Source organism: Danio aesculapii, chromosome 2 (assembly GCF_903798145.1).
Source record: "Danio aesculapii chromosome 2, fDanAes4.1, whole genome shotgun sequence".
Classification (NCBI taxonomy): Eukaryota; Metazoa; Chordata; class Actinopteri; order Cypriniformes; family Danionidae; genus Danio; species Danio aesculapii.
Window position 1 is genome coordinate 3,005,441 of NC_079436.1, and position 24,225 is coordinate 3,029,665.

General features: G+C 37.5%; 1 protein-coding gene across 1 annotated transcript; it reads left to right on the forward strand.

The window, feature by feature from the left end:
- The first annotated feature begins 747 nt into the window (after positions 1-747).
- eif2b5 (eukaryotic translation initiation factor 2B, subunit 5 epsilon) lies at positions 748-22,363 on the forward strand. Its single transcript, XM_056470853.1, has 16 exons — positions 748-933; positions 3,708-3,832; positions 3,921-4,106; positions 6,879-7,056; positions 9,425-9,505; positions 9,610-9,687; positions 11,208-11,520; positions 14,245-14,390; positions 15,564-15,708; positions 16,354-16,452; positions 17,008-17,115; positions 17,203-17,293; positions 18,790-18,913; positions 21,167-21,292; positions 21,381-21,491; positions 22,003-22,363. Exons 1-16 carry the CDS (start codon positions 793-795, stop codon positions 22,060-22,062), a joined length of 2,112 nt encoding a protein of 703 aa, XP_056326828.1. The 5' UTR covers positions 748-792; the 3' UTR covers positions 22,063-22,363.
- Positions 22,364-24,225: the final 1,862 nt, after the last annotated feature.

Consider the following 24,225-nt stretch of genomic DNA (forward strand, 5'->3'; position numbering starts at 1 on the left):
ACTATACTTTACTAGAAAGGTTCAAACACAATATAGTTTTGTGTATACATATATATATATATATATATAATTTTTACTTCTCTTAGCCCTTACTAACATGCAAAAATCAAGATTTGAGAGGGAATTGAACAGTTGGGACAAAATTAAAATGAAAATACTTTAAACAACAACAACTTGAATGTGTTGTGAATAATAGGTCACCTTATAATAATTATAATCGTCAATATCTAGTGAGGTCGATTATTTGACGTCCTTTCATTTGATGCTGGGGCCTAAATTGTGGACATGAGTGGTTTGACGGTGATACCACAATAGGTTTAATGCTTGAATTCACTATTTAAAGCCAACAGTGTTGATTAAAGGAATTAAATTTGTGTGTTTTCAATATTGTTACCTTCTTTTGTGCTCCACACTCTTCACGGTAGTTAGCGGAAATCCACCGCAAGTTTATTTGCTGAGGAACGATCTCCAGAGGGCGCAGCCGTTAAAAACATACATGGCTGCTGATTGGTCTATTCTGATACAAGCGCTGAGAAAAGTAACACTTGTCACTTGATGTCTTACAGTATGTAAAATTAAAAAGCTGCACAAAATTTTAAACTAATTGACAGTAGTGATAAACTGTAGTGTATTTATTTAGTCTTAGTTATGCAGGTAAGAGATGAAGTTAGATAATTAATAGTGGACCTGTTGTACTCGTATCTATGCGTTGTACTGACTAACTAGAGAACTTCCGGGTCACTATCTCACGCCTGTTGCAGTTGTGTTGCGTTTGACACACCGCTGACAAACATGGCAGGAAAAGCAGGCAAACAAAATCGTCCCAGAAAGCCGGTTTCGGATAAAGATGAAGAGGAGCAGCCGCTGCAGGCCGTTCTGGTGGCCGACAGTTTCAACCGCAGGTTTTTCCCCATCACTAAAGACCAGCCGCGGGTGAGTGAAATAAATGAAGACAGTAACGTTATTACCGCGAGCACATGCTTCAGCTCATCTCTACAATAACGTTACAACATGTTCATTAAACACTGTAACGTTAATGTAGCACAGTTAGAGCTGAATTTGTGTTTTTGACATCGTTTAAATGTGCTTGTGCGCTGTGTTTTCAGGTACAGTTGTAGTAACAGTGTTTGTTTACATCGTGGCTTTCTGACAGTAATACATTTAGCTGAGGTAAAGTTGGCTTCATATTTACACATTCGGAATTTATCCTTGATATAATTTCAGAAAAGTATTCTTAGCCAATTCTAAATTGTGAAATCATATTAGCAGGCAGTGACTATAAAATACAACATTGTTCACAGTCACTTAAATAGTGCTAATGTTGTGTTCATACCTACTACCGTGCAATCTCAGACCGAAGTTGTCACTGTTTAAAACTGAATTAATGTGCGAATATCAAACCAAGTTTACCTCGGTATTAAACACTGTAATGTAGCAGTGTTTAGCAAAAGCTAGAGCTGCATTTTTCTTTTAGGACAGGGGTATAGTTTAAAATGCTTGCCGTGGATGTATGTAGTGTTTTGAGGTACCACACGTTGTTTGTTTACATCGTGATAGAAGTGGCTTTCTGAATATAATACGAAGCATGCGGTGTTCAATTAGGACTGAAACTCTCAAATTTTTTAATATTGTTTTAATTGCATTGTTATTTAAATCTTGGTCTTATAAATGACTTGCCAAAATATATATATGCTCATCCCACGCGATAAAATACTGTTACTGTAACGAACTACTAAAATGAATGCTATGACATACTGTACTATCAACTGCGAACTGTTAAATTGTAATAAATATTAGTATATTTTCATTTTTACTACAGTATACTGTGATGTATTCTAATGTTATTATGTGCAACTACATATGTATGTATTAGATTAGATTAGATTCAAATTTATACACATTTACATACAGTTGAAGTCAGAATTAGTAGCCCCATTTTAATTATTATTATTTTTTTTTATATTTGCCAAATGATGTTTAACAGAGCAAGAAAATTTTCACAGTATGTCTAATAATGTTTTTTTCTTCTAGAGAAAGTCTATTTGCTTTATTTGGGCTAGAATAAAAGCAGGTTTTAATTTTTTATAAGCCATTTTAAGGTCAATATTATTAACCCCTTTAAGCTATTTTTTTCAATAGTCTACAGAACAAACCATCATTATACAATAACTTGCCTAATTACCATATCCTGCCTAGTTAACAGAATTAACCTAGTTAGGCTTTTAAATGCCACTTTAAGCTGAATAGAAGTGTCTTGAACAATATCTAGTCAAATATTATGTGCTGTCATGATGGCAAAGATGAAATAAATCAGTTATGAGAAATGAGTTATTAAAACTATTATGATTAGAAATGTGCTGAAAAAAAATCTGCTCTCTGTTAAACAGAAAATAAGGGGGGGGGGAAATAAACAGGGGGGCTAATAATTCAGGGGGTTTAATAATTCTGACTTCAACTGCACATATATACATATTTTTTTTTTCGGCTTAGTCCCTTTATTAATCTAGGATCGCCACAGCAGAATGAACCGCTAACTTATACAGCATATGTTTTGGCCCTTCCAGCTGCAACCCATCACTGGGAAAATAAATATGTGTGTATATATATATATATATATATATATATAGTTGTACAGAGCTTAATACTGTATGGGGTCATTTGTTTATATTAGTTGTTGTATTACCTTAGCAACTATAGAAATACCATAACAGATTAATTCAACTACTTTACTATAGTATATGCTTCAAAAATACCATTGTCTTTACTATAAGTTGCATTATAGTAAGATTTTCTTTTTGTAGATTGTTCTATAAATATTCACTGCTAAAGATCTGTTTTATAAGCAGCAAATTTCAATACACAAATCTTTGGTTTTATTTTGATGTATAAACTTTTCTCCAAATTAGGAGGTTTATATCATAAAGTAACGCAGGGGCGTAGCAACCGGGGGGGACGGGGGGATACGTCCCCCTCACATTTAGAGACAGACCATTTAGAAACAGGTGATTAATAATTATATGAACATATGATCTCATACAGCCCCCCCCCCCACTTTTAAAATGTCCACTACGCCCCTGAAGTAACGTATGCTAGTCATAATATAAAGCATCTGTACAAGAGAGGCTCAATATGACTTCGGAAAGGAACATTTGTACGATATTTCACTATAATGACATAAATTAGGAAGAAGAAAACACTAAAGGTATTTAATTGACTAAATTATTTAGTAAAAAGTCACACCGTCAGAAAAAAAGCTAATCAGGGACTGCAGTGTGATTCATTAAATAGTGTATTTATAAATACACATTTTATAGATACATATTTATAAATACAGTCATTTTTAAATCATGATAAAAAATGTATGATAGTCATATTGTTTTCTATTTTAATAAGACACTTTTCGACATATGAGAAAAAAATGTATGAAACATTTATTGTTTTGATAGTTTAATCAAGCACTACTTAATTAATTCATTTAATTTTTTGTTAACAAGCTACCAAATATTTGTGCACTTTTCCCATACTAATACTATATTACTGTTAGGATTTGTTGTCATGTTATTTGAAGGAGCTTGACTGAAATGTAATACCAAGTAACCAGTCAAAACCATGGTTTTACAGTGTACTTTTCTAGCGCTTGTATCTTACATGATGCATAATTCTGTATTATTACAGACTAATTTTGACTCTTGTTTGTGTCTCGTCAGGCTCTCCTGCCTCTGGCTAACGTCTCCATGATTGACTACACACTAGAGTTTCTGACGTCCACTGGAGTGCAGGAGACTTTTGTCTTCTGCTGCTGGATGTCCAGCAAAATAAAGGAGCACTTACTGTAAGACGCTTGACTTTATATGCCGATTTTGACTGAGATCCTCCTTGCGACTCTCTCGGCACACTGTGTTTGTGGTCTTGTGTTGCAGAAAATCAAAGTGGTGTCGTCCCACCTCTCCAAATGTGGTTCACATCATCACTTCTGATCTGTATCGTTCTCTCGGGGACGTTTTAAGAGACGTAGATGCCAAATCCCTCGTCCGTTCAGACTTTCTACTGGTGTATGGAGACGTGGTGTCCAACGTTGATGTTTCCCAGGCTTTACAGGAGCACAGGTGAGTGACCCTTCTCCACAGGAGACTCGAGCTCCAAAAATCAGTCCGAAATCACTTATATAGGTACTACATTTGAATTTGAATTTACTATATGACCATTAGAAAGGTGCGTTCTATATAGGATCAATGGAACTCAGACATACTACATTCCCTATTTGTCATTAGGGCAGTTGCATCGCTTCACTCTCGTTCATGAAGTTTTGAGCACATTCATTGTATTCACACTACAGAATCTCGCTGGAAGTAGTACAGAGGTTGTACAATGAAACTGAAACATTGGCCAAATTCATGAGTTCACACTCACTAATATTTAAATGAATAGCATATGCGTCACCAAACTGTCGGCTTGTGCCTAAACCTTTCAGAAACTGAATATCGTATGCGAGCTTAAGCTTTAGCTAGTCTTGTTCATATTAGAGATCTGCGCAGGACGCTCTCTCTCAATCGCACACATATCTACACACACACACATATATAGACAGCACCAAACGCACAGCATCACGCTCTCTAATCAACACACATACACACACACACATAGACAGCACCAAACAAGCGACACACAGCATCACGCTCTCTCTCATTCACACACATGTCTGTCACGAAAACAAATTCCTCGTATGTGTGAACATACCTGGCAATAAAGCTCTTTCTGATTCTGACATACACACACACAAACACACACATAAACAGCATCCATGCAGATGCGCGCATGCTCACTCGCTCAGGAGCGATATTGTGAGACCGCCCGCTCCCGTTCGGATTACACCAGAGTTACACGCTTTATTCTGAAATTTATACCCACACCGCAAGAAATCTAGTCGGGTCAGCGGAAATGCAGACCTCTAGTTTGTATTTCCCACGTCTCCCTTCTGGTTTGGTCGAAACCCGAATTACTGCCAAACTGCAGAGGTTGTGTTCTTTTTCGAGACCAGGTCACTTGGTGCGCGACTCGCCATCTTACCTCACCTCTCACTCTCTCCTCCACACTGTCCCACGCATACGCATTTCTGGGCATTAAATAAATAATAATATTTAATACTTGTCTCCTATATAACTGCATTGTTTTTATGACGGTATAACGGTATTGAAACTGACACGGTTGCTATTTTTAGATCCCGCTGTGTACCATATTACCGCACAAGCATAGCACCAATACACACAGCAAGACTGGTGACAGACTGGTTTGATGAACATGAAAGTAAAGTTGAATCTCCTATGGCCTGCACAGTACCCAGACATAAATATTATTGAGCACTTTGGGGTGTTTAGGAGGAGAAAGTCAGGAAAGGTTTTCCTTCACCAGCATCATGTAGTGACCTGGCCACTATTCTGCATGACAAATGGCTCAAAATCCCTCTGGCCACTGTACAGGACTTGTATCTGTCATTCCCAAGTCGAATTGATGTTGCATTGGCCACAAAAAGAGGCTTTACACCATACTAATGAATTCTTGTGCTTTAATACAAGACCGTTCAGTTTCATTGTCGAACTCCTGTAGGTCATCCAGGTACTTCTCGCCTACTGTTTTTCCAATACTATGAATTCGGACATACTTCTTGGCTCCATACAGTTTTTACATTATATTATATAGGAAAGGAAGCAACTTTGGATGCAGACAAAAAAAGATGGAGCCAAAATCATGAAGGTTTTCCCTTTTAGTTTTTTTGAAAAGGTTTCACGTTTGCACAATAAAATTGTCCAAAAACGCTCTGCTTCGTATGCCAGACACGGTCACCTTTTAGTAAACAGTACCGAGAATTGACGATGTGCTGAATGTGTATGTAAAATTTGCTGTGTGTGTAAGATGCGTCTCTGTTTTTGGTTGTAAGGTGAAGTAAATCCACACTTTGCTGGTGAAGCGTTGGCAAACAGTTGAGCAGCAACATCACTAGCGCATATTCCTTCATTGTAGTGTGTTTGTTTGGACTTGCTGTATTTCTCCCACTGATCTATATAGGTGGTAAATACAGTAATACTATATATAATTCTCTATAATAGATCAGTGAATCTGCCATGTTTCTCACTGACCTAACCCAACATGTAAACTCTGGACTCTGGATTTTGAGTGTCCAGTTTGTGGTGGTATTCACATGAACCAGTTCGTAAATAGTCTAGATCCACGAGGATCACCAGCACTTGCATGTTTTGGATGTCTCCTTTCTCTATCACACCCATTACAGGTCATTCAGTCTCTGCTAATGAGCTGAAAATGTGTAGAGCTGGTGGTCCTCCAGGAACGTGGTTGAGAGAGCCTGGTCTAGATGACATACAGCCGAGGATACATCAATATAGCATAATTCTTGTGACACTGTGCAATAATAAATTATATTATGACAATACTGTGAGGGTTGGGTTTAGCATAAGGGTAGACGTAATAAATTACAATTAGTGGATAATTTAATAAATAACTTTCCTCAACCTGCAGCTGTATTCCTTCTAGCAACATCCTCATAAATACGGTTCATCTGACGTGGCTTGAACGCACCATTAGCATGCGCATGTTGTCATTGTTTTTAGGTGATTTACATGGGCACAACAATGGCAGCGTTTTCCAAAACATCAATTTAAGAAATCCAGATTTCGATTATATGCATTTTCAGTCCCCAAAATCGCTATTGTCATGTTAATGAACAGACACCATGTATCAAAGCTTTCCCGTTTTTGGCTGAAAACAGCGTCGACGGCCTCATAGTCAGTGGATTTATTTGCAGATGTTCCAGTGTTTGTCATTCATATATCATTAACACGGCTTTATGTTATGCTTCCTTAAAGACAGCGGCGCAAAATGGAGAAGAACGTGTCGGTGATGACCATGATCTTCAAAGAGTCCTCGCCGGGCCACAAGACGCGCTGTGAAGAGGAGGACATGATCGTGGCCATAGACAGCAAGAGCAAACGCATTCTGCATTACCAGAGAGCGCAGGCCTTGAAGAGGCTGCAGTTCCCCATGGTGAGCTGTTTTAATAATAGTTACGGAAACGGCACGAATAAGAATCAGCACACGGTTATGCAGGGTACAGAGCACCTCAAATATCCTTAAGAGGGGAGCTATGCCTCTTTTTACATGATGTAAAGTAAGTCTCTGATGTCTCTAGATCAGTGTTTCCCAACACTGTTCCTGGAGGCACACCAACAGTACATATTTTGGATGTCTCCCTTATTTGACCCATTAACTTCAGGGTTTGGAGTCTCTTCTAATGTCCTGATGAGTTGATTCAGGTGTGTTTGATTAGGGAGAGGTATGGAGGGATTATGGATCAGGCAGTATTTGCAGCAAAAACAAGGCTGTTTCTCAATATGCGTTCTTCAGCGGTCTTGCGTCCTCGTGTAACGTCATCATCAACTGCCAAAGTTCAGTTCCAATACTAAAGACCGCAAGAATGGAGGACGCGTGAAACTTCCCGGATGTGATCTTGATATCGAGGACGCACCGATGCAGACTTGAGCATCAAACTTTCTCTGGAAGTCCCAGAAGTCATTGCGACTGGAGATGGGAAGCACAGCATTTTATTTAGATTATTAAAGTTCAGAGATATCACTTATTTACCTCAGGAGTTTCCCTAAATGAAACGGTGAATATAAACATTACCATGAAAGTTTTATAAAGGAATAAACACATTAAGGGTGTTTGTTTGCTGAAATTCGTATTAAAATCTGTTTTATTTATATTGTGCAACGTATATTTATAATGTTTCTATGCATAGTATATATTTTAAAAAGGGGAAAAACAATAAATCGTTGTATGAATGCTGTAATGTTTAAATAATTTACCATTTAAAACGCGTGAAGGTCACGTGACCATCAGGAAGAATGCAGCATCTCATTTCTCAAAGGACGTGTTTTCTGTTCTTGCGGTCTCCCGTGTTCGTTCTTCCAAGGACACCTGGAAAGACCGGTCTCCACAGGAGCGCAAATCCGTTCTCTGCATTCTTGTAATTGAGAAACAGCCCAATTCGTTATAAAGCACATCTTTTAATTCTTTTGTTTAAGTCTTATGCAGCACCACAATTTTAAAGAATTCTGCCGTTTTAAATAAGTCGTCCTTACGGCAGCGATCAAACGGAGAAAGTGCGACGGCAGTCAAATCAAAATCCATAACTCTATTCACTACTCCTTCCCACACCAAAGAGAAAGCAGCCAAACAAAGAGTAAATTGAAATGACTTACCCTCTGTGCATCCATTCAAAATAAACATTTTTGCGGTACAAAAACAAATGACGAGCCCCCCCACTTTATGTTACGACCCTAGTCTAGGGTCAAGGCCGCAACGTAAGAACACCCGACAAATAAAATTCACTTTATGACCCTTTTGTGTCTCTTTAATTGTCTTTTTTTTAATCTTTTTTTTTATCACCCAAAAACGTGAAGCCAACTGCCTCAGAGTGAACCCACAGAACAATAATAAACAAAACGTACACTGTAACTAAACACCCGAATGAAACGAACTACACCTAACAAAATAACAGAAATGAAAAATACAAAATCTACCTCCCTGACTAAGAACAGAAACAGGAGAAAATATTTACAAAAAGAAAAGTGTGGTGTCCAACCCCTACCGCCTCATACCGTGTACAATATTTACAATATTAACAAACAAACCAAAAACAAAATAATAGGAGGGGGAAACACGGATGGATATACAACACCGAGTCAAAACTTATACACCAACGGGAAGCACAATCAACGATAACACTTAGCAACAGGAATAATTTGATCAAATACAACACGCCAACAAAACTCGCTCTCCCGCCCCACGCCCGTTGTTCCCTTTTTAAAAGACGCCCTGGGTTACTTCATCTAATCCCAGGGCACGTCGTCTGCGTGACTAAGCCGGGGCCTAACATAAAAACTGATATAAACATCGAAAGCTTGTAGTTCGTCACTTCTGCCTAAATGGATCGACGGTTTAATCCACGCCACCTCATACTTCAGTTTGTCATCAAATCTTCAGACCAATCAAATGCTCTCTAGTATCTGACATGCCCCGCCCCCTTCTTCTCATTTGTTTTCATTTGATGCGCTTGAGCTCACAGGCAGAGCGGTGATAACTGAATGCTATTGGCTGTTTTTTTAAAAGGGGGAATGGCTACTGTCCAACCCTCTCTTTGTGTTTTAGGTGAGATTATGTCAAACATCAAATAAAAAAATGCATATTTCAAGCAACTTGACGGGACTTTAAAGGAATGCACATTAAAATGAAGCAGAACATCAGTTAATATACTAATGTACTGTACAAACACTCCTCTGGTCAGATCAGAAACTGCATGTAACAGTAATTTAGTAATTGTACTTTTCTCTTCTTCTTCTTTTCCACACAGAATATTTTCCACAGTGCAAGTGATGAATTTGAAATTAGGTTTGATCTTTTGGATTGTCACATTAGCATCTGTTCCCCACAGGTGAGTTTTCCTTTTATTATTATTAATTTCTATACACAGATCTCTCTGTTTGTTTGTTTTAAATGCACACTCAGATTAATGAAAGTGAATATTGTGTAACGCAGGTTGCGGAGCTTTTTACTGACAACTTTGACTACCAGACCAAAAATGACTTTGTCCGTGGGATTCTAGTCAGTGAAGAGGTATGAAATGAACATTTTTGCTCAGTCATGAATTCGTTGTGATATAGGGGTTGTGGATGTGATGCTGCATATTTACTGCCACGCATGACAAAAATAAATATTATTAATATTGTCATCATTTAAAATGCAATAAATTGTTATTTGTCTTATATAGAACTCTTGTTATAAAAACTGCTGTTATTACATTATTATTATTATTATTATTGTTATTGTTATTATTGTTATTATTATTATTATCATTATTATTATCATTATTATTATTATTATTATCATTATTATCATTATTATTATTGTTATTATTGTTATTATTATTATCATTATTATTATTATCATTATTATTATCATTATTATCATTATTATTATTATTATTATTATTATTATTATTAAAGCTGAATCTCAAAATAATCCTATGGTGTGACTGTCTCAAACACATTTTAATAAATTACAGCTCTTATAAATTAAAAATAAGCCATAAAATCATTATTAAATAACTCGGGCCTAATTTTAAGTGTCTATCTTAGTAAATGGCAAACTTTTATTTCATCCATATATTTGTAAAACCATAGTCCATGACCAAGTCCTCTGGTGCGACACTATAATATGCTTATTTTAAAACTAAATGTAAAATGTTAGAATTGTGGGGGGCCAATTAATTAGTTCAAGGACCCAGTTCAAGATGAATGTGAAGCCCATTACCTGCATGTTACGGTTTTGTCTCTGAATTTTGCACATATTTAGGTTTTGTTACCCCTTGTTGTTGTTGACACCCCTGTTTTTTTTAAATGTGCGACAAGCTGTTGAGATAAAGTATTATTATATATTAATAAAATACACACACACACACACACTATTATACAGGTATGTACATGCATTTACTTATATATTTGTATATATATATATATATTAGTATGTATATTTGTGTGTGTGTGTGTATATATATATATATTTTTCTTTTTTTGTATATTTATATGTATATATATTTGTATGTATATTTGTGTATGTGTATATATAAATATATGTATATATGTGTATATATGTATATGTATGTATGTATATATATATATATATATATATATATATATATATATATATATATATATATATATATATATATATATATATATATATATATATATATATAGATATATATATATATATATATATATAGATATATAAATATATGATTAAATGTATGTACATACCTGTATAATATAAAGGTACATCATATAACAACAACGGTATATTAATAACAGATTATACAAATTATACAGAGAAACTTCCTTTAGGTTTGGTCTCGACTGTATACGTAAATTTTTTTTAAGCCAAACAATAAGACAATTCTTGCCACCTTTACTTAAAATGACGGCTTTCTGTATTTTTCCAGTAAGTTTTGCATGTAACAATGTCTTATCTGAGCTAGTAAAAGTGCTTGTAAGTAAGTAAAACAACTCTTAATAATATACAAACAGTGTGAGATTTATTATTATTATTATTATATTTTTGTTGTTTTTTTGGCCTAGATCCTGGGAAACCAGATCCACATGCATGTGACCAAAGACGGATACGGCGCTCGTGTGTCGAACCTCCTGATGTACGACACCATCTCCTCCGACATGATCCGCCGCTGGATTTATCCCATTACACCCGACGCTAACTTTGCGGACCAGGAAGGCCAGAGCTGCACACACTCTCGACATAACGTGTACCGCGAACTTGGGGTCAGTCTAGGGCACGGCAGCCAGATGGAGGAAAACGTGCTCATCGGCAGGAATACAGTGATCGGAGCAAACTGCAGCATATCCAATACTGTGATCGGCGCAAACTGTGTCATCGGTAATGTCTGAAATACATTTAAAGTACACATGAAATCAAAACTAACTGTATTGATTTTCATTAGCTCACGTTGCTAGTTTTGTGGTGAACAATTCATCTCTGCATGTCATTTAAGAAAATCAAAATAGTTTGCCCTTGTAATCTTTAATTGTAATCTGAAAATGCACACAAGATTAGGTCTGTCTGAGGTATTGGGCGTGGCTATTGTAATTAACCACGCCCCTCCAACTGTCAGTCAACAAACAGAAAGGGTGAGGAGGAGGAGGAGTCTGTTAGGTTGTAATAACTCTCCCCCAAACCCTCTTCCTGAGATATTTCTGAATGAAATGCGTACTTTACTACATCCAATCAGCTCGAAGTAGAGAAAAAAACAAGCCACGCCCACTTTTCTAAGAAATGTTAAGGGGAATGCACCATACGTACATGACAGTTGGAAGTAACACACACCAGACGCGCACATTCGCTTGTTGTTTAAAATAAACTATTCAGATGGTGCTCTGTGGTGCGGCAGAAATATGAACAGTGTGGAATATATGAAAAATATCCGGGAAACTGCGCTATAGCGAGGGACTATTGTATAACTTTGTATATAATGTAAGAGCAGTGGTGTAGTCCTAAAAAAATAGGTGGTGTACTATTACCCACCCAATCCAAATTTTAAAAGTAGGCAAAGAAACGATGAAAGTCAATGTATCTTTGATTCATTTAATTTATTTATATATATATATATATATATATATATATATATACACAAACACACACACACACACACTGCACAGCTGTGGTTGGCTGACTAACTAAAAAACGAGTTCAGGATCAGGATTCTGCCGCCGTTTTTATATCAAATTTAAAGGGGACTGAGGCGATCATTTAGTAGTGTACAGGTAATCACAAAGGTGTTAGGGGGGGCTGAATGGAAATATAGGAGGGCTAAAGCGACGCCCATGCTGTTTTATAATTTTACGTGAACGTTTCAGCGAGACGTCATTCAGCTGATTTGTTGTGATCTTCGAAAACTCAAATACTCAATACACAAAAATTAGGTAAGTCTAATCACCAAAACAAGTGAGTATACCGAGAGTACGATCCTCAGAAGTCGTAATACCCAAACAGCTCGTGGAAAAAAGTAGGCATACTGAGTATACGTGAGTATAGCAAGGACTACACCACTGTGTAAGAGGTAATCTAATAATAATGACAAACGTCTGATTTCACCGGTGAAGAAAACGCTCTAATTATGTGGTCAATGACAGATTGCAAGCATGTGTCTCAAACATAATAATTCAACATCAGAGTTATATTCTGATGTCATCACTTCACTGTGCATTTAACGACCAGGTCAAATTTAAGATCTGTTCAAGTCCACCGTTCCAAGTCTAGACAAAATATGTAGCATGTTAACCAACAGCAGACCTACACATCATATTATTATTGTTTTGTTTCACCATATGCTGGAGATAACAATACTCATATTAACCTTTATTTTACATCTACAGAATCGTAAGAAAATTCTGATCTTTTTTTCCCCAAGCAAAAAAATAAAAAGTGATTGTCATTATTTTTTAGGAGCCCTATTCTGCTGTGTGGACGTTTCCCAGAGTATCCCTGCTGTACTGTTAGAAGATGAAAGACTTTTGCTGATTTATTTATTTATTTTTTGTCAAATAGATTTTATTAAAGTCACAGATTAAGAAAGAAAAGGATTCTCTGTTTACATATCTTGTCCACATATAACATAGGCAAAGCAAATAAATAAAAAATAAATAAATACACATTTTTTTTTTAAAGGAAAACAATATGACATTTATAATAATAAATAATAAAAAAAAACACCCAAATAACAAGCCGACTTGTATTAAAGACCTGTTTGAACAACAGAGTATGATGACAAAGCATATTAAAACATTACAAAAATTCTGCATTATTCCACATGGTTATTTTCAGGGTAACATATAAAAATATTCCAGATTTTGTCAAATTGTTTTCTTTTCAAATAGTTTCTAATTCGCTCCAAATGTAACATAGAGGTGCTTTCTCCAAGCCACAGTTTACATGTAGGGGATTCCTTATTTCCAAAACAGTATTAATAGCTTCTTGGCATTAGTTAATTCAATTCAATTCACCTTTATTTGTATAGCGCTTTTACAATGTAGATTGTGTCAAAGCAGCCTTACATAAAAGGTCATAGTAAATAGGAACAGTGTAGTTCAGTTTGTAGTGTTTAAGTTCAGTTCAGTTGAGCTCAGTTCAGTGTGGTTTAATAATCACTACTGAGAGTCCAAATACTGAAGAGCAAATCCAACGATGCGCAGCTCTATAGATCCTGAACCATGCAGGCCAGTGGCGACAGCGGAGAGGGAAAAAAACTTCACTAATTAGCAAAGTGAAGGAAAAAAACCTTGAGAGAAACCAGACTCAGTTGGGCACGACCATTTTAATTTCTCCGCTGGCCAAACGTCTTGTGCAGAGCTGCAGTCAGTTAAACAATATGAGAGCAATTTATGTTGTGTATTTGACAACAAATGCGTTTGTTCAGAGACTCCCAGAATTACAAGCATTGGATCCGGTTGTAATTGCAAACTTTAGCAGGTTATTTGTTCACAGTTGTGTGGTACTGTCCCGCCCCTTCTCTACTGTGATTGGACGGCTAGTTGAAAAGTACAGTGTGGCCGTGTGAAATGCTTATTGTTTGGCGACTTGTTAACGGCTGTTTTGTCTACTTAGGAGACAACGTGACTCTGGAAAGAGCTTATATCTGGAATCGAGTCCACATCGCCAACAATGTGAAGGTCAAGCAGTCTGTAATCTGTGACGGTGTCAAGGTCAAACAAGGAGTGCTGTTGAACGAACAGTGTGTGCTCGCCTACAACGTAAGACACCAGAGCATCAGAGAGCAAGACTAAAACAGTTTTTCATTTAAAGGCACAGTCTGTACGATTTCTCATATTATTTTTGCATTGATATATTCTAAAACCACTAGAACAGTGTAATGTATTTTACTGATAAGAAAAAAAGCCTCTATATACACTTACCGGCCATTTTATTAGCTCATTAATGCAAATTTCTAATCAGCCAATCACATGGCAGCAACTCAATGCATTTAGGCATGTAGACATGGTCAAGACGATCTGCTGCAGTTCAAACTGAGCATCAGAATGGGGAAGAAAGGGGATTTAAGTGACTTTCAATGTGGCATGGTTGTTGGTGCCAGATGAGCTGGTCTGAGTATTTCAGAAACTGCTGATCTACTGGGATTTTCACGCACAACCATCTCTAGGGTTTACAGAGAATGGGCAGAAAAAGAGGAAATATCCAGTGAGCGGCAGTTCTGTGTGTGCACATGCCTTGTTGATGCCAGAGGTCAGAGGAGAATGGCCAGACTGGTTCCAGCTGATGGAAAGGCAACAGTAACTCAAATAAGCACTCGTTTCAACCGAGGTCTGCAGAAGAGCATCTCTGAACACACAACACGTCCAACCTTGAGGAGGATGGGCTACAGCAGCAGAAGACCACACCAGGTGCCGCTCCTGTCAGCTAAGAACAGGAAACTGAGGCTACAATTCACACAGGCTCACCAAAACTGGACAATAGAAGATTGGAGAAATGTTGCCTGGTCTGATGGGTCTGGGTCAGAATTTGGCGTCAACAACATGAAACCATGGATCTATTCTGCCTTGCATCAACAATTCAGGCTGGTGTTGGTGGTGTAATGGTGTGGGAGATATTATCTTGGCACACTGAGCCCATTAGCAACCGACAAATCTGCAGCAACTGCGTGATGCTATCATGTCAATATGGACCAAATTCTCTGAGAAATATTTCCAGTACCTTGTTGAATCTATGCCACGAAGGATTAAGTTTTCAAGGCAAAAGGGGGTCCAACCCAGTGCTAGTAAGGTAGTAAGGTCTAATAAAGTGGCCGGTGAGTGTATGTGTGTGAGTAAATAATCAGCAAATTAGGAAATAATTATCAAATATCTAAATGCTCATTTGGCAAGAATTATAAAATCCTTCACTGCTAATGTTATTAATGTATAATTTAGGTGATGGTGGGTCCAGATATTGCTCTTCCAGCAGGCACAGTGGTGTCCATGCACCATCCAGATGAAGAGGATGATGAAGACGACGATGAGTTCTTGAGCGACGACGATGATGTTTCCCACAATAAGGACAAAATCAAACAGAAAGGTTGGCGCTTTATCTATCTATCTATCTATCTATCTATCTATCTATCTATCTATCTATCTATCTATCTATCTATCTATCTATCTATCTATCTATCTATCTATCTATCTATCTATCTATCTGTCTATCTATCTGTCTATCTATCTATCTATCTATCCATCTATCTATCGTTCTATCTATCTATGGTTCTATCTATCTATCTATCGTTCTATCCATCTATCCATCGTTCTATCTATCCATCGTTCTATCTATCCATCTATCCATCTATCCATCTATCTATCTATCTATCTATCTATCTATCTATCTATCTATCTATCTATCTATCGTTTTATCTATCGTTCTATCTATCTATCTATCTATCTATCTATCTATCTATCTATCTATCTATCTATCTATCTATCTATCTATCTATCTATCTATCTATCTATCTATCTATCTATCTATCTATCTATCTATCTATCTATCTATCTATCAACTGTTTTTATCTATCTATCGTTCTATCTATCTTTCTATCTTTCTATCTATAAATTGTTGGATCCATCTATCTATCCATCTTCTATCTTATTCTTCAGGTTTAAAAGTTTTTTATTTTCCTGACATAAGCTTTATAGCTGCTAAGCTGAACATTTTGTATGTGTGATTTGTCAGTGTTTAACCCAGCAGAAGTGGGCTCAGAGGGGAAAGGATACAGATGGAAAAGCAGTCTTGATGACACAGAGGAAGATGAGCTTGCTGAATGCATCTGGGGTGAGACTGAGTCTGTTCAAGATCCTGGGTTTCAGTTACATGCATATTCATTCGTTTTCCTTCAGCTTAGTCCCTTATTTATCAGGGGTCGCCACAGTGGAATGAACCACCAACTATTTGGGCATATGTTTCAAGCAGCGGATGCCCTTTAAGCTGCAACCAATACTGGGAAACACCCATACACACTCATTCACATCCACACACACACACTACTGTCAATTTAGTTCCTCCAACCTATAGCACATGTGTTTGGACTGTGGGGGAAACCTTGGATCAGCGACCTTCTTGCTGTGAGATGACAGAAACTGCCGCCCTCTAAACTCAATACATGACTTTTGTATTTTATTAAGTAAACTTTTACACATGAATAATACCCAGATTTACGGATTTATATAGTGGTAATAAGCAAAACACCAAATTAAAGTATTGTTGTTGTTGTTTTTTTATCCAATTATGAAACAAAATAATTGGCCAACTAATCGATTATCAAAATTGCAGCCAATTAAATTTTGAAGATACAATGATGTCATGTTTTTTTTGTTGTTGTTGTTCTAGGCTTAGCATTGAATCCTGACCCAGAGAGTGACAGTGAGAGTGAGGTCAGCGAGGGGTCACATGACCCTGGAAGCCACCCGCCTTCACCCGAACTGGATGATGTCAAAGGTGAGAAGAGTAACGTTTCAATCATTTCCAGAGCTGGATGTTACCTTCCCAGATCTCCTGCTAATAAATAGTTTCTTTTCCCCTCAGTGTTTCAGAATGAGGTTCACGGTACGTTACAGAGAGGTTTAGACGAGAATATCGGCTGCGACAATCTGGTCCTGGAGATCAACTCGCTCAAGTAAGCTTCAGTGATATAAAGATTTTATTAGTAAAATAGGGCTGCACAATATATCATTCAGCATCGATATGACAATGTGTATTATGAATTATTGTTGACCAGGAGCCACAGTTAACATGTGATTTGTACAGTGCATTCTGAAAGTATTCATAGCGATACCCCATAATGACAATGTGAAACAAAGCTTTTTTGAAATTGTTGAAAATTTAATAAATATTTAAAAGCTGTAAAATCACATGTACATCAGTATTGACAGCCTTTGGCGTGAAGCTCTAAATTGAGCTCGGGTACATTCTGTTTCCACTGATCATTCTTGAGATGTTTCATCAGCTTAATTAGAGTTCACCTGTGGTCAATTCAGTTGATTGGACGTGATTTGAAAAGGCATACACCTGTCTATAAAAGGTCCCAGGGTTGACAGTGCATGTCAAAGCACAAACCAAGCATGAAGACAAAGGAATTGTCTGTAGACCTCCGAGACAGGATTGTCTCGAGGCATAAGGCTAAGGAAGGTTACAGAAAGCACAGTGGCCTCCATCATCCGTAAGTGGAAGATGTTTGGAACCACCAGGACTCTTCCTAGAGCTGGCCGGGCATTTAAGCTGAGTGATCAGGGGAGAAGGACCTTAGTCAGGGAGATGATCAATTACCCGATGGTCACTCTGTCTGAGCTCCAGTGTTCTTCTGCGGAGAGAGGAGAACCTTACAGAAGGACAACCCTCTGTGCAGCAATCCACCAATCAGGCCTGTATGGTAGAGTGGCCAGACGGAAGACACTCCCTCCTGGAATTTGCCAAAAGGCATCTGAAGGACTCTCAGACCATAAGAAACAAAACCCTCTGGTCTGATGAGACTAAAATTGAACTCTTGGGAGTGAATGCCAGGCATTACGTTTGGAGAAAACCAGGCAGCGCTCATTTTTCAGCAGCAGGATCTGAAAGACTAGTCAGGATAGAGGGAAAGATGAATGCAGCAATGTACGCAGACATCCTGAATGAAAACCTGCTTCGGAGTGCTCTTAACCTCAGACTGGGGCGACGGTTCATCTTCCAGCAGGACAATGACCCAAAGCACACCGCCAAAATATCAATGGATTGGCTTCACAACAACTCGGTGAATGTCATTGAGTGTCCCAGCCAGAGCCCAGACCTAAGTCCTATTGAACATCTCTGGAGAGATCTGAAAATGGCTGTACACCGTCGCTTCCCATCCAACCTGATAGAGCTTGAGACGTACTGCAAAGAAGAATGGGCAAAAATGAAAAACCAATACACTGTTATTTTACATTTGCTCTGCTAAATTGGTTTTTCTTATTTAGAATGTTTTACTTGTTTCTAGTCCACGTATTTACATTTCAAACCTAAAATTCTTTTACTTACCCCATTGGCAGATTGTTTTAAGGAAAAATGGCTTATTTCTGAAAACAAAACGAATCGAAAATTTATATTTTAACTTGGGCACTTGTAAGTACAAGTAAATGTGATTGTTCTCCTCAGGTACGCCTACAACATTACCCTGAAGGAGGTGATGCAGATCTTGATGAGGGTAGTGCTGGAGTTTCCTCTCCATCAGCAGGGGGCGCAGATCACCACCGCTCAGTATTCAGCACATCTGCTGCCTGTGAGTCTGTGTGTGCGTGTGTTTGTGTGTGTGTGTTTGTGTGTATGTTTGTGTTTGATTTGTTTGAGTATGTGTCTATTAAAAAGATAGTTCAGGTCGGCGCCAATAGCCTAGTGGTTAGTGCGTCGACACATAGCACCAAGGTGCTCACAGCGACCTTAGTTCGATTCCCAGCTCAAGGCCCTTTGCCACTCCTTCCCCTATCTCTGCTCCCCACACTTTCCTGTCTGTAAAATCTCCACTGTAAAATCTCCACTGTCCTATCCCAATAAAGGTCAAAATCCCTAAAAAATAATTATAAAAAAAAAAAAGATAGTTCAGCAAAAAAAATATATATATATTAATAATGAATAATAAATTATATTATAATTATTAAATACAGTTATTGAAGATGTAGGTGACTTTTTTTATTCTTCCGTAGAAGATTTTTGTAAGGTTTGGTTATGTAAATATGTCCTGACCTGAACCCGATTGAGATGCTGTAGCATGACCTTAAAAGGGCGGTCCATGCTCAAAAACCCTCCAATGTGGCTGAATTACAACAATTCTGTATTGATGAGTGGGTCAAAGTTCATCCACAGGTCTGGAATAGACTCGTTGTAAGTTATCAAACATGCTTGATTGCAGTCGTTGCTGTTAATGGTGGCCTAATTAGTTATTAGGTTTAGGGGCAAACATTTTTCACACAGATCTACAGTTTTTTTATTCATTTTTCCCTTAATAGTAAAAAACCTTCATTTCAAAACTGCATGATGTTTTTAATTGTGTTATCTGACTAATAATTAAATTAGTTTGATGATCTGAAACACAAGCGTGCAAAACAAAAAAATCACTGAGGGGGCAAAACGTTTTCCACACCACTGTGTGTGTATGGATGTATGTATATATGTATATATAGTACATACTATAGTATATACTATATATATATTAGTTATTAAAACTTTTCTTTAAAAATCTCTCTATTAGGGGTGTAACGCATCACAGTTGATCCGTGATTTGTATGGAGCACAACCCACAGTTCAGAACAAACGTGACCTGCGGATTAATTATTTTTTTGCTATTAATTTTACGGTCGCAGAGAGATGGCCTCTTGCATCATTTAAATCACTTGTATGAAAGCATTTAGGCTTCCCTGTAGAATATAATGATGACAGAAGTTGTGGTGGGTTATTCTGGATGTGGTGGGTTTCATAGGTTATTAAAGGTGTTTTCTGTCACTGCATTAATGCATTCAGTGTAAGCTGCACAATTAATCATTAAAAGATCGGGATCTCAACACCCACGCAGCATACATTATAAATGATGGTGATTGGCATATGTTTATTAATCCTTCGAATCGCTGCATTCAAATCTGAAAACGCAAAAATCAAGAAAGAGATTCAGTCTTTAGTCTTTTGAGTTAGTTATGACGTTAAAAACAGTCCAAGAACTCAGATATACTGGGAGAACAGTTTATAGTTTAGATAAAACCACTGATGTTTATGGTAAAGATTAAAATCACCGTCATTTGCATTTAAAGACATTCAAAATGAATGTTTGGCCACCCATTAATATATGCCACTTGTTACAACCTCCTGGCTCAAGGAAGCAGCAACAAAACCAAATAAATATTCAAATCAACTTAATTATATTTAATCAAAAATTAAGTGAAATGATACATAAAGAAAAGAACACAAAAAAACTCCAAGGCTGAAGAGGGAAGGATGAACACTCACAGTCCTGTTCTCTTGGTCTTTATCCAAACGCACATCAGAGGTAACACTCCGCACCTGGTCCAAACGTAATCACGGCAAAACACCGCACCTGTTCGACACTCCAGAAGAATACCAGATCATGGAACACCTCCATCTAGTGGACACTGGTTAACAGAACCTTACGACCATCACACACAGAATAATTCTTCAAAAATGACACATCTGGCAGTGAAACATGAAGTTTAATGAGTGAATAACTGAATAATTTACTTTCTACATCAGGAACAGTAGTAGTAACAGTGAGTTTTTCACAGCACTAAATATTTTACTGTTTATTTTTATTCAGCTGATTATTTCCTCATTGTATTTTATGAAACCAAACGTTTCTTGCTGTGCTGTTTTAATAATAAATGGAAAGCAAATTACATTTGTCTTCTCCTCTTTTTGGCTGATCCGAAAAATGATTCGGTTCGCGACAAAAAAAAACTTGTGATCCAAACCACAAGATTTGTGATCCGTTACACCACTACTCTAATCAGCACCTTTTTTCCCCCTACAGTTGTTGAAGAAGTGGGCACCGGTCTTCAAGAACTACGTGAAAAGATCTCAAGACCAAATGGACTGCCTGACGTCCATGGAGGAGGTGTTCCTTGAGCAGGACACTCACTGGGCGGCTCTAGTCAAAGTGCGTGCCCTCCTTTTTCACTTTCTCTTCATGCTTCCCTTCTTCTGTGTGAGTTTCTGGCTGATTTTGTGTAATGTGTGTGCTGTAGGTGTTGATGAACATGTATCAGCTGGAGATTTTGGAAGAGGACGTGATCATGCGCTGGTTCACTCAGAGCTCCAGCACAGACAAGAGCCAGAAGCTGCGCACTAATCAGGGGGTGAGGAGGTGCTGCATTACTGTATAACAGACCTGGGCCCTCTGGACATCTTTGATCCACCTGCTTGAAATGTTTGGTTCATTTATATTCAACATGGCCATTCAATGCGCAGGTCTGATACAGCGGGTCAATGAAAGGGCGCGTTTACATATTGCATCTTTTGCGCGCTCAGCTTCATTGTTTCAATGTTAAAAGTTATTTATATGGATGGAATTAAAATTTAGGAGTTAACTAGGGTGCTTTCACACCTAGATGTTTGTTTAAGAACCTGTCACGTTTGCCCTGTTAGCTCAGTTCGTTTGTTTTAAATCTTTTCCTTTTCCACAGTAGAAAGCTAATCTTTAGCGTTTAGCCTTGTACAAGTCTATAATTTCATTCATAATGGTCTTTAAAAGGTCTTATAATTGCCTTAATGAAACCCTGACACAGAGCATGTTGTGAATGATCAGTCATATCTGTGTGAGAGATATTTCTTTCTAACTATTGTCTATTATTCTGTGTCTGTCCGCAGCTCCTGAAGTTCATTCAGTGGCTGGAGGAGGCTGAGGAGTCGTCAGATGAAGATGAATGAACATAAGAACCATCATGAGTGAGATTCAAAACACTTCAGACGGTCAATGATACACTTTAAAACCTGGAAAAAACAATAGGGTGGCGTGTTTTGCTTGATGTTTGATGGCCAATAAAGACATGTAAATGTATACAGACGCACAGGAGATGTGAAAACTGATATTTATTCATCGTTCAAGTTACTTAAAGCAAAGATAAAAATCATTTAAACAATTCATGACGTCACAGCTTTCATTAAATCTCGTTTATGTTGATTTCACAGAGATGAATATGGTAAATTTCCAAAAAATTGAACAACAAAATCCCGTCTCAAATGTTTGCATTTTTACGCCTCTATAAAGCTGCTGTTGTGCAAATGAACAGCCAATAAGTTCCCTCACATAACAAAATGTATTAGTTTTTTTTCTACAGAATACTAAAGTAGCATCAGACCCCATTGGCTCTTATTGATCGAATAAAAAAAATTAGCATTTCCCAAAATATTCTACTTTTAAATAATATCAAGTGATATAAGCACAGCAAATATTATTATTATCATCAAATAAAAAAAGTAATTTATGACAGTAATAAACAATAACGTCGGTCCCCATCGGCTTACTCGATTAAAAACAACAACATTTCTCTACTTCTGAACAACGTGACATAACCACAGCATAGTGAAAATGATTACTGTTATCAAATCTAAAAATACTCAACTCTGACTGAGAATTTTGATGATAAACCATTCATATATACAGAAGGTAATTAGTCTCCGTCGTTAAGCATTACAATACAGTGGTCCTTCGTTAATCGCGGGAGTTACGTTCTAAAAATAACCTGCAATAGATGAAATCTGCGAAGTAGTCTGCTTAATTTTGTATCGTTTTTCTAGATGTTTTAAGGCTGTAAAACCCCTCAATACACACTTTTCTCAGACAGACATTAACATGTTCACACTTTTCTCTCTTGTTTAAACACTCTCGAAGTTTCATGGAAAAATAAGTCCAGTATTATAGAGTGAACCCAAAGATTAAACCTGTTGTTAGACGTAAACATTCAGCGCTGTCAGCTAATGGTTCATAAAGCTTTTGAGCGGATAATGTTGGCATCGGCGTGATGTTCTTTATCCTGCAGTTGCTGATTCACTAAACTAAAGCAGACTCCATCCTTAAGGGAGTCGCACAGCGAATGCGCCGTCACATGACAGTTGGAAGTAACACACACCAGACGCGCACATTCGCATGTTATTTAAATAGAAACTAATCAGATGGCGCACTGTGGCGCAGCAGAAATATGAAGTGTCCCGAGTCGTAGCTATAAATAAATGATATAAACCCATGTGTTTACAATTCTAAAATGCATGGCACTTCATGGTGCGGCGCATCCGGTGTGCTCCCCCATTTACGATGGTCTTGCTGTGGACAGTTACAACCCTTTTTCCATCCTTGTTGGAACTCACACTGCTAGCGATCGAAGATTTATGCTAACTTGGCAAGCTGATCACATTCTGTACTGTACAGGAGACAAGGAGGAGATTGAAATGGTCTATAGTCAATAGCTATGCTTCCATCCAAAGATGCGAATGAAATGTATGTGGAGTACTGGAATATCGCATAAAAGACGTGCGAATAAAGCAGCGTTTCAATCCAGTGAGTCAAAGAAAACCACTTCCTGATTAACTGGCGCCAAATATCACACTGAATTTGCTGTGGTAGGAGAAGCTGCGTGAATCTTTCCTTTATTTAATAAATGGCTTGCGCCTCAGAAGACAGATGCCAACAATGAACACGTGGTGGCTTTTAAGGTGCGAGACGCGGAGCACAGTCGCTCTTGACAGTTCTGGAGGTCATTAATAATATAATAACACTAATACTCAAACGGTTAAGGCATTTTGGAATGACCAAAACCCCATTTCAGATGTTTTACAGTGTGCTCAGCCTTTTTATTATCACATGATCTCTGATAACAAAATCACATGACCTTTTTTTTAATGTGCATGCTGGAATTTGCGCGGTAAAAGTTTCCATCGTAGTGTATGCGCATCTTTTCTTATCAAATAAAAAGTTTATCCTACTCAGTTGTGCGCAGTCGTGTTTTATTCGCATTTTCAAAACTGATGTGCATCCGTCAATCATTCTTTGCGTGTCCGCGGGGTCTTAAAGTATTAAAAGTTGATAAATCAATG